This window comes from Urocitellus parryii, chromosome 10, assembly GCF_045843805.1.
Source record: "Urocitellus parryii isolate mUroPar1 chromosome 10, mUroPar1.hap1, whole genome shotgun sequence".
Lineage (NCBI taxonomy): Eukaryota > Metazoa > Chordata > Mammalia > Rodentia > Sciuridae > Urocitellus > Urocitellus parryii.
Genome location: NC_135540.1, coordinates 2,200,954 through 2,213,219, shown reverse-complemented (window position 1 = coordinate 2,213,219; position 12,266 = coordinate 2,200,954). Strand labels below are relative to the sequence as shown.

General features: G+C 35.9%; 1 protein-coding gene across 9 annotated transcripts in view; it reads right to left on the bottom strand.

Annotated features, from left to right (window-relative positions):
- Bltp1 (bridge-like lipid transfer protein family member 1) overlaps window positions 1-12,266 on the bottom strand; it is a 203,130-nt gene that overhangs the window by 173,752 nt on the left and 17,112 nt on the right. For 8 of the 9 annotated variants that reach the window (XM_077803394.1, XM_077803388.1, XM_077803391.1 and 5 more), the window contains exons 3-6: window positions 11,962-12,091; window positions 9,115-9,231; window positions 6,482-6,560; window positions 5,058-5,122 (exon numbers count right to left, since the gene is read on the bottom strand). In XM_077803394.1, the coding sequence (XP_077659520.1) occupies window positions 5,058-5,122; window positions 6,482-6,560; window positions 9,115-9,231; window positions 11,962-12,058 (358 nt within the window). In that variant the 5' untranslated portion in view covers window positions 12,059-12,091. The remainder of the gene's footprint in view (window positions 1-5,057; window positions 5,123-6,481; window positions 6,561-9,114; window positions 9,232-11,961; window positions 12,092-12,266) is intronic. The other variant, XM_077803396.1, reaches the window with a different exon arrangement.

The window sequence follows — 12,266 nt, the reverse complement described above, 5'->3', positions numbered from 1 at the left end:
GTGCTCCTACCCTCACTGCAGCACCATCCACAACAGTCAAGATGCGGAAATGATCTAACCATCCACCAGGTGGTGAATGAGTGAAGAAGGTGTGGAACACACATACAGTGGAATACTAGCCAGCCTTAAAAAAGGAAAAAATTCTGTCATTTGTGACAGCCATGGGTGGAAATGGAGACCGTGCTAAATGAATACACCAACAAAGAGAAAGCAAATACTGTCTGTTCTCACTTCTATGTTAAATCTAGAACTGAACTCAAAGAAGTAGAAAGCAGAATGTTGGTTACCAGACACTGGACAATGGGGGCGGGTACAAGATGACAAATATAGAGCCTCAGTTATGCAGAAGGAATAAAATTGATTTTTTTTAAGATAAATTGTATTGTGTGGTGAGTACAATTAAACAATGAGTAGTGTACATTTCAGAACAGCTATGAATAAGTTTCAAATACTCTTGCCACAAAATATTAAATGTTTAAGTTAATTAGCTTAATTTTATCATTCCACATTGTATTCAAAGTTAATAAGGTCATTTTGTACCCTATAAATACATACAATAAGAATCTGTCAACCACACAATAAAGAAAAACTTAAAGGAAAAACTTGTTTGACTGTTTCCATCACAGCTCTGCTACTTTTGATGTACACAAGGCTTAATGTTATGAAATGGGTAAGACTATGTGTGACAAGTAATTTGAAGCTAAGAAAGGGACAGCTGACAGAGCCGGTCAACCCCTAACATCACTGTAAAATAGACACCACTGGAAACCACTGGTAAACAGAAAAATAACAATCAAATCAAAACAATTCAAATATTCTTTAAAAACATAAAAATGTTAAAAACTTACAACATTTCTGCCCTGAATTATGGACAATAACAGATACAGAACGGAAAGATTCAAAACTTCAAAGCTATGCTAACATTTAAAGAGTAACAAAAAGAACTGAAGACACTGAGGAAACGCCAACAGCAGGCCAGGAGGGTGGGAGCAGCCAGGCCAGGAGGGCAGTAGCTGAGCTCTGGGGACTAACCCCCAGTGTGTGACTGGAAGCTGTGACTGCGCTTTGCCATGACTTCTGAAAGGAGCTAAGCACCTGCCTGCCTCAAGACATTCCTCCAAACCTTTCTCTATTGCTCCTTCAGCACCACAGTCAATCACATGCTGATTCATTCCTAAGCACCACAAGTCACACCAGCCACTGCACCTGCGATTCCCTACCACCACACTGGTCTGGTGCTCCCTCCTCACTGCCAACACCATCATGCTGCTAGGCACGGGCACTCCCAACAGCCTTCTACCTCCCACTCTGCCCCCTGCCACAATCTTGTGTGACAACTCAAAGCTGGAAATGTTTAAGATAATGCTCAGTGATGTTCCTCCACCCACACTCCCACTCCACTCCCCTTTAATTATGGTTGTTTAGGGATATCTACTCCAAACAGATCTGAGCAGCACCCACTTTCTCATTCCTATTTTTTAATTCTTCCCTCAACATAAGAGAATAATCAATAAAATGAAAACAAAATAAATATCTATTAAAGATTTCTGTCAAAAACTATCTCTTTTATAAAGAACTTCAGTCAGTTACTCTTGACCTCATTCACATATTCTGATAAAGAGCAATCCCCTCTAAGAAGATGTAACACTTCATGATAAAATGAGGTTAACTACTTTCTTTAAAAAATATTTGTAAATGATATAAGATTGTAGTTCTCAGGGCTGAAAAAGAACCACTTTCCAGCAGAAAGGCTCTGGATTCAATGCCCAGCACCACCAAAAACACAAAAAAGAAAAACAGAGATTTGTTATGTATTAGCTATGAAAACTCTATAGCAAGCAATCCCATTAAGCTTATCCTTCAAACTTTCGGTGGCCTCTGGATAATGTGAATGTCTTCATTCCTCTCATACATTACAATCGCTGTTTGTGATGAGAATTCCCAAACTACTTAGACCTTATTGGCAAGAATGTTTTTATGGCTGGTGTATAACAAGATCCCTAGCACCACAAAACACACACACACACACACACACACACACACACAGCTTAATAATATAAGGAGAATTAGACTCAAAGTGAGCAGAACAAGGTTTTTATTCTAGCACTACAATTTATAATCACAGGAATTTCTACTTCTTAATCTGCAAAACAAAGGGTTTTGAAACGATTAGGCAATTTCCAAACTGACAAGAGGCTTTAAAATCAAGTGTTTTTGAAACTTTGTTCTCTGGAATCCTGGGATAAAAGTGCACGGGGAGACAGCAGGCCCAGAGGGCCTCTTCCTCTACTTCCCAACTTCCTCATTCCTCTAAAGCTTTCTTCCTTCACATGAACACTGAAAATAATTTAGCATAAAATTCCTAATATGCAAGAAGTTACATTTTTCTTTTAAAATCATAAACCAGTTATATAAACAAAGAGGATTTTTGTTCAGCTACACTGTAATCTGTTAACAACATAGCTTATGTTAATGAAACATAAAAACAAGAAGTTTAAGTCAAAAGAGCAAATTATATAACCAATGTACTGCAAGACTAACAGAAAAATACAATCCTAAAGTAAACCCATTTCTAAGGAACAAACTAGATAGACTTTACAAACTGCATCAGAGGTAGACACACTAGGTCATCTCACTATCAAGTGGATGGGTCAAAAGTTGGGACGAATCAAACAGACTTGGCTCCTAGGAAAGATTTTTAACCACCTATGCATTATAAGCAAATCTGTAGCATACCTTTACTTAAATGCTACCTTTATGGCTTACAGCCAAATAAAATACAAAAACAATCAAGAATATTTTCTCCACAAAACTTGCATGGATAATAACGTAGAAAAATGTGTCAACATTTAGAATGTTATTCATATTTATAAAAAGACAAAACTTAAGATTCCCAGTACACAAACATATTGACAAAAAGAACAATTTTCCCCCTGAGAATGTTTGCGGCAATTATGAAGACGTGGTTATAATGCTACTTGAATAACAGATAATCTCAAATCCCAGTCTAAAGACTTCTGATTACAGACAGCATTCTAAATGACAGATGGGAAACTGCAAAAGGCCATTTCAAATGCCCTCACAATACTTTTCCATAGGATAAAACTTAAATATCAGTTCAAACTTATCTAATGAACAACTCCAGCTGTTAAAAACTTTTCCCAAACGTGAAGCCTGGCCATTATTCTAATTTCTAATCATTGTGATTTCATTAATTCTACAGATGCCAAACACCAACCCTTCATGCCAACCTCATCAAGAAAGAGTGTATCATACATACACATATACACACACACACACACACACACACTATATAAGGGGGTGCAGGAGTCACATGGGGAAGGGAGTAATGTCAAAAGGACAAACAGTGAAATCTAAAGGAATTTAGGCTGGCTCAAACTTGTGAAAAGCACATAAACTTTTACAATTTTAAACCTATTTTATTGTAGAAATAAAGTTATAAATGATGGTAAAATGCCTAGGTGAGCCCACCAAAAATCAAAAAAATCAACATTTAATTGGAAAGTTCCAAAATGAAATGGAGAATCTAACCCTCATTTCAGAATCCTGACATGGAGGCAGAGTTCCACGGTAAAGCACCTGCCTAGTATGCACCAGGCCCTGGTTTGATCCCCAGAACCACAGGGAGGGAAAAAAATGGACTCAGAATCTCAACATGATCAAGTGCAAGAAACACAGATGATCCTGGTAAGGAACAAAAGGCAGATTTTGTTAAAAATCTTTTTAATATCCTTTTCAGACCCTATGCTATGACGCCCCACCTACAATTTTCGAGAACATTAGTTCTCAAAAGTATGAGGCCTTTGGTGGAATCCCCAGACCCCTTTCCAGAGGTCCAAAGTGTTCAAACTATATCCATTATTATAGATTATATAATATATATTATATATTATCGATTATATATTATCCAGATTTGACTATTTCACATTTTCCCATGAGTGGATAGTAGAGTTTTTCCAAAGGGTATAGGACAGACGGCACTTCAACAGAATGAATACAGACGCAGAGGTGAAATTCCAGTTGTCTTCTATTCAGTGGAACATTAGAGAGACAAGTACAGGCACATTTGTAATCCCAGCTACCTGGGAGGCTGAGGCAGGAGAATCATAGTTCAATGCAGGTCTCAGCAACTTAGTAAGACCCTGTTTCAAAATTTAAACATTTAAAAAATGGCTGAGGATGTAGCTCAGTGGTGGAGTACCTGTCTAGCATACATGAGGCCATGAGTTCAATCCCTAGTACAAAATACAGGAGAAATATCTGAAAAGCATAAAACAATGCTATTAAATTATTTTTTGGTTTTGGAAGTTATTTTCATAAATTATGTTTTTAATATATAATGGATATCAATATTCTCAATGAATAAAAAGTATTTCTAAAATAATCAGCTTAATTTTTAATGCAGTAAATACAGACAGACAGAACTCACATAAGTTAAGTGCTTTGGAATCCTCAATTATTTAGATGAATGTAAAGCGTTTCTGAGATCGAAAGTCTGAGAAGCACAATTCTAGAAAATAAAGACAGGGCTTACTCTCCTTAAAGCCACTTGTACAGTTAATGTAGAAAGAGGCTTGGGGCAAAGACAGGAGCTGTTCCAGAACACAAAAGATGGCTTGGAAGCAAACTCTGATGGCGAGAGCAAGCCCAGTGCAGCCTGGGGCCTGCACTGCCCCTCTCTTCACCATAGGCTCACTGAGGAGTCAGAACCAGTGGCAGGTGGGGTAGAATGACCAAAGCCACAGGAGCTGAGGGGATGGTGTCAAGGCGCACTAGGTCCACAGACAGAACAGGAGGGAAGGCTAGACGCGTGGGTACAGGGTAACCCTGCAGGAACAGTAGGTTCAAGTTACTGGACATAAGCAGGCGGCAGGAAAGCTACCGACAAATTTTCAATGAATCAGAGGTAAAACTGAGTTCTCTAAACATTGCTGCTCTTATAAACATCCATTATAAGATGTGCAATATTTAAATATCTGTAAATGAAAATTTTGCTGTGACTGAAAATTTTAAACACTGGAAAAATGAACACTTACCATGTTGTTTCTGCTTGGGGTTATACATTTTCCACCATCGAAAAATGATAAATCCATCTTGAATTCTAAGAAAAGTAGATTACAAAAATGAGAAGTAGCGATTTACTTAACTCATTTCTAAATTAGGTAGACTTTGAAAACAAAGAAAAAACAAAATTCTCAAAAGAGTACTAGCATACATAAATAGACATCTTTTTTTCTGAACAAAATATTTTATAGCCTTCCAGTTAAAAAAGGAAAAGAGACATATGTAGCTCTAAATTAGGGAGGGAATTCTTCTTGAAAATTCTTTACTGACAAAAATTATATATATTTATCACATATGTATTATTTTGAAATTGTTCTAATAGGGTAAAGTGTAAATACTACATTATATGTAACAGGAAAATGAAGTGCTAAAAATTATTGCATTTTAAATAATATTTTTTAAATATAAAAATTAAATAGATAAGCCAAATTTTAAAAGGGGATATGATATTAGCACACTAAAGGGAAACTTTTAAAGATACTTCTTCATTTCTATAAATGATCTATTACCTCATGCTCCAAAAGCATGTACTCATAACCTCTTTCCTTTTCTTTTCTTTCTTCTGATTTGGAAATATTTTAGAATTGCACAGAAGCTGCTTCCTACAGCTTTAAGTGAGGCAGGAGAGGAGTACTGACAAATCCTAGCACCTCTTAATAAATGCCAAATTTTCAATATCTAAGTAACAAATACTAAGAGGTACAAAAAGGATGCAGGCCTTTCTTCAAGGCTTATGGAAGAGGAGATTACAAACATTACAATTTCCTATTACGTTCAGATTTGTATTTCTTAAAAGTAAAATTAGAGTTGTAACAAATGCTAAATAATTCTATGAGCTTATCTCTAAAGAGGAGCTAAAAATGGACAAGACTTTAATGACCAATGTTGATAATGGATGGTCAACATCTCTGAACTTTGTATTTTATTACAAATAACCACCAGGAATTCTACATCAGAAATGGTTAGGCAGCCAGACGTGGTGGCGCACAACTGTGATCCCAGTGGCTCCAGAAGCTGAGGCAGGAGGACAGTGAGTTCAAAGCCAGCCTCAGCAACTTAGCAAGGCCCTAAGCAACTCAGGGAGACCCTGTCTCTAAATAAAATATAGCTAAATTAATCCAATGACAGAACCATTTTAAAAGATCAATTCATCAAGTATGATTTTTTTGAGATAGGGTCTCTGTATTGCATTGGCTGCTCTCAATCTCCTGGGCTCATATGATCCTCCTACCTCAGCCTTCTGAGCAGCTGGGACTACAGGCACATTCCACCACACCTAACTCAAGAAAATGATTTTAACCTTTGGCTTACTTGAAGAAGTCATATTAAATAAAACATTGTAAACAGAACATTTTTACAATATTTCATGTTTTGAGTCCTTTTTAAATGGTGTTACCTAATAGACATGTCTTCTGTGATGTAATAGATTTCACGAACCATGACTTTTCCAGAAAGAACAGAGAAAGAGAAGGATCCTGTTGTAGGAGAGAAGAATAACAGTAATTGATTATTTTATATTGTAATTCTTATATATGATAAAGCACCTAAAGCTTAAAATCTTAAGCATTCAATTTAATCGATAATTAATCTCTTCACACTCCATTCCTATCCTTATAGTATTACAGATTTTCCAGTTTTATTATTAGTAATATCCAACACCAGAATACACCCTGACATAATCACAACAGCATGGTGTCCACCCTGCTCCAGTTTAGTCCCCAGCACTCACCCTCCACACTCCATCAATCCCAATTCAGTCAATTCAATCTTTACTTAATTTTAAGTAAAGTCTACTTCTTTTTCCTTTTATTAGTGTCCTATGGATACACGGATGCTGGGACCCACCATGCCACATCCATGTGTGCATATTAGAAATGTCGGTCAGATTCATGCCCTGTTCTTCCCTTTTCCTGTCCCTTCTTTCTCTTCCTCAATCCCCTTCATCTACTCTCCTGATCCTTCCTCTCTTTTGATGAAATTCCCTCTTCCCCTTTTTGTCCCGTTTTATTTTTTTGTTGTTGTTGCCGCCTTCTCCCCTTATTTTGGATTAGCTTCCACATATCAGAGAAAACAATTACCCTCTGACTTTTGGGAACTGGCTTGTTTCATTTAGCATGATGGTCTCCAGTTCCATCCATTTATCAGCAAGTCCCATAATGTCCTTCTTCTTTATAGCTGAGAAATACTCCATAGTGTGTACAGACCACTTCTTCTTTATCCATTCATCTGCTGAAGGGCACCAGGTTGACTCTATGGCTTGGCTTTTATGAATTGTGCTGCCATAAACATTGATGTGGCTGTATCACTGTAATATGCTGATTTTAAATCTTTTGGATATAAATTGAGGAGTGGGCTAGCTAAATCATATGATGGTTCCATTTGTAGTTTTCTGAGGAATTTCCATTCTACTTTCCAGAGTTATTGTACTAATTTGCAGGTGCACCAGCAACGTCTGAGTGTACCTTTCCCCGACAACCTCACCAGCATGTACTGTTCATATTCTTGATAATTGCCATTCTGACTGGAGTAAGATAAAATCTTAGTGTAATTTTGATTTGCATTTCCCTGATTGCTCTCTAGCAAGAGATGTTGAATATTTTTTTAACATTTTTTGGCCAATTTTATTTCTTCTTTTGAGAAATGTCTATTTAATTCTTTTGCCCATTTATTGATTGGCTTATTTGTAGGTTTTGTTGTTTTGTTTTGTTTTTTGCTTTGTTTTTGGTGCTAAGTTTTCTTAGTTCTTTGTATATTCAGAATATTAACTGCCCTATCTTAGAAGCAGGTGGCAAAGATGTTCTCCATTCTGTAGGCTCTCTCTTCATGCTTGTTTTCTTTGCTGTGCAGAAGCTTTTTGGGGGCGGATGGGGGGAACTAGGGGATTGAACTCAGGGGCACTTGATCACTGAGCTACATCCCGAGCCCTATTTGTATTATATTTAGAGACAGGATCTGAGTTGCTTCGTGCCTGTCATTTCTCTGCTGAAATACTGGAGTGTTGGACCTACTTTTTCTTCTAGCAGTTGCAGGGTTTCTGGTCTAATTTCTAGGTCTTGACTTCCATTATTCTTTGACCATTTTAACAAAAAATGTCATATGTGTAATCACTATGTACTGAGCAACTAACCACTACATGAGAACATTGGTTCAAGTAGGAAATTTATGTGGCTAATTCCCTTAAGTATATATACTCAGCCATTAAAAAATCAAAGCAGTAACCAATTCACCATCCATCAATTTCAATCACTGGATTAACCAAATTAATGGAAGATGACTTATGTTTGAGATAAGTTTTATTTATGTCCACTAAGGTATCCAAATATAAGAAAGATGAGAATGGTTCTATCCAGTCAGCCCTCGTCCCACTTTCCCAAATACATTCTTCTATCTACCTGCAAACTTTCTACCATTAAATAACCAGAAATTAAGCTAATAAAGGAGGGCACAAAGTGAAATACACAGGATGATCTCATCTTACAGATGTTAAAAAAAAATAACTACAACTTTGAACATCCAAAATTTAATATGGAAGGTAGACTTCTATAAGAAATTCTATGATACTAGGAATTGAACCCGGGGCTCTTGAGCATGCTAAGCAAGTGCCCAGTCCTTTTTGTATTTTATTTTGAGACAGGATCTTCTCAAATTGCCCAGGCTGACCCCAAACTACCAATCCTACTGCCTCAGCCTCTGGCATTGCTGGAATTAGAAGTATGCACCCCACACCTGGCTCCATGTTTTATATGTGTCTAAACTTTTAAAATACTTTTAATAAGCATCTTTTCTAAGTTAAAAAAAAAAGTCAAAAAGTTATTATTCAAGCACTATAAAAAAGTAAGAATGGGGTAAAAGACAATCAAATGGTAATTCATCTAGTCATGGAATGCTGCATGAGAGAGAAGGCGTTAAAGACGGTTTCAGCTCTCACAAAACAAAGGCTAAGCTGGTATGTGTTTATAAAATATAGATTTATAATACACATCTTAAGTTTATGTGAAAGAAAAACAATTCTGTGCTAGACAAACTTACCAATATGGATATAGCCATGCTTGTACAATCTGTTAAGAACCAATGTTAAAATAAGACCAACATTCCGAGAATTATAATATGTGAGATAAATGATCCATCCACAGGACAAAATAGTAGCTGTTGGGAGGGGAAAAAAATGATAAGATTTACTTCCATATGGTAATTTGTCCTCTTAAAATTTAGTACCTGGAATTTTATAACTACAGGTTGATTCTACCTTATCCAATCTTCCTCTAGAGATCTTTTCAGTCATTAGCCAGAAAAACATTTCCCAATCAGTTCAGTTAAATCATGTTCAAGTATAACTTTCTTTTTTTTTTTCTTCTTCCCTGTTTACTTTTTCATTGCTTTGTACTGTTTTAGTTGCTAAACATGTAATGAGTTCTGGGAAGAGAAAGCCCATATTTGTGAACAACTGGAAAAATATCCACCTCTATTAGCAAAATGCTCACACATAATTTTATTCCTAAGCTATTTCCCAAAACAGGCTACAATCACTTGAAAAACAATGAAAACTGAAGATATTTTTAAATCAGAGACAAGTCAGTTTTTTTAAGTCAACAATCTCTGCTTGAAAAAAATCAGAAAAGTCAGAATTTTCATCTAAAAGCACACTTATCAACAGATCATCTTATACTAAATATTTTGCAGTAATTTTTGCTGTAACAGTAACCTACTTCTGATGGATACTATCAAATATGCTACAGTAAATGATATTCAAATGTGACTAGTTTTTTTATAAAAAGTTTAGTTACCTATAAAATCTGTATTCCCCCCAAAATGAGATCATGAGTATACAAAAATATACATGAATATACAAAAAGCATAGCACAAGAAAGCATTTTGTTTCGATAATAAATATTCCTTTATTTGTCCTTTCTAAAAGTATGTAACTATCTTCTATATTTGGGAAAAAATAATTTAAAGTTCACATGTGTAACCTTTTAGCAATATCACTTGAAGTTCCTAACGTTTTAAGAGGTATGTGAAAAAACAGTCAAGAGAGAGTCATAATAAAATGTAATAATTCTCAGGGTAACAATTTTGTTGTAGGAAATTACTATAATCTGCCCAAAAGATTATTTCTAAAAACTCTTATTAAAAAGTTATTTTGATGCTATGACACTGGATTGTAAGTTTAAAGTTATTTTGTACAAATTTTTACTATAAATCACTGTTTCAGCAGCAGGTTGTTATGGGCCCTTCAGAAACACAGAAGGCATCTGCTGAGAAATATGCTTTTAATACTACATATCTTGTGGCCTTTTCGCTTTTAGCATGACCTCAACCACACTTTGAACATCAGAGGGAATTAAAAAAATTAATTAACTCAATGATTTTATTTATTGCTATATCGTCAGTGATAGAAAGGGGACACATGAGAATTAAGGAAGAATTCTGTCCTTAATTAAACCAGAAGGTAACCTCCAACACTTCTTTTCTGAAGTTCTCTTCCATACTATTATTTGGTATTTCATTTTAATTTTTTAACTTCCTTTAATAATTTATAGGAGTTCAACTCCATCAAACAGAAAATGGTAACTCGATTACCACGAGGTGTTTATAAATCATTAAGTATTTTAAATTCTTCTACATTCACTATAGCCTGGCCCATAGCCCAGCCCCACCCTTTGTGCTGTCCTCAGAGAAAGACAGCTAGGTAGTTTAACATCTGCAGGCCTCAAGTGCCCAACAAACTTAAGGAAAAAAAAAAAAAACCTACCTCACACAATTGCAACAAGCTGTGCCATCAGGCACACAGATGACCAACAATGTCACCACCCTCACTCTCCTACCTCACCCTTCCTGCTTTCCTGTCTAGCATTCCAGTTCCTGAGCCAAAGTTCAAATCAAATATAACACTTTCATGAAAATTTCCTGGGCAATAACAGCCTATGGTACTCGCTCCCTTTCCTGCTATTATTTCTCTATTTCTTCCTCTCATTCATTCATATTCATTCACTCGTATTCCCCACCCTCTGCTCTCCTACCATTTAGTTATATTCTGTTTTGAATATTTGCGTGCACCTAGAAAACGTCTAGGATATTATACAAAAATTACAAATAGCAGAGCCCACTACCAGGTACACAAGGAGTGAGAATACATATTAAAAGATGAATCAGGCATATACATTCTATTCTACTATAAAAACAGACCGACTATGAGGATTTATTACTTCTATATTTAAACAAATGAAAGTGTTCATTTGTGTCTGTTGAGTACAGGTAAGGAAGCTGACCTTTTTTTTTTAATACTTTTATTTTACTTATTTATTTTTATGTGATAATGAGAATCGAACCCAGTGCCTCCACGTGCTAGGCAAGCACTCTATCACAACCCCAGCCCAAGGAAGGTGATCTTAAATAGGAAAAGGACCTCAAGTGCAATGTCTTTTTCCTCCTCCCATCACCCCTGCCTAAGATAAGGTGGAGCCTGAGAAAAAGTACAGTGCTTTCCAAAGAGGCTTCCAGAGTAAATACTCAAGAAACACAGAGAGATTAAAATCTTTACTTAAAATAAATAAATGGTGGGCTGGGGATGTGGCTCAAGCGGTAGCGTGCTCGCCTGGCATGCGTGAGGCCCGGGTTCGATCCTCAGCACCACATACCAACAAAGATGTTGTGTCCGCCGAGAACTAAAAAATAAAATATTAAAAAATTCTCTCTCTCTCTCTCTCTCTCTCTCTCTCTCTCTCTCTCTCCTCTCTCACTCTCTTTAAATAAATAAATAAATAAATAAATGGTATTCTAAGTATCGCAACTTCAGTTAACCACTGCTTACAACCTAGCAATCCTTAAACCATATGTGAAACACAATGAAGCACAGGAAAATACATTTTTACTTACCAACAAGGAGCCAAACAACATTGGAATTGTGTTCTGTAAGAAAATCTTCTAATTGAGTGATACTAGGAACAATACTGTCATTTTTCCTTTGATCCATTACTGAAGTTTTTCCAGAATAGAACTTAAAGGCCTAAAAGAGGTCAAAGGTTAAATTTAGAATCAAAATTTTAAAATTCCCAGAGAATCATGTAAGGGCGGAGGTGAATTTAATATTAAATCAATTTGTTTCTTTAAATAATGAGAATGTGAAAATACAATAAACAACAATCTATATTTCTGTCTGAAATATAAGACATCAAATTTGT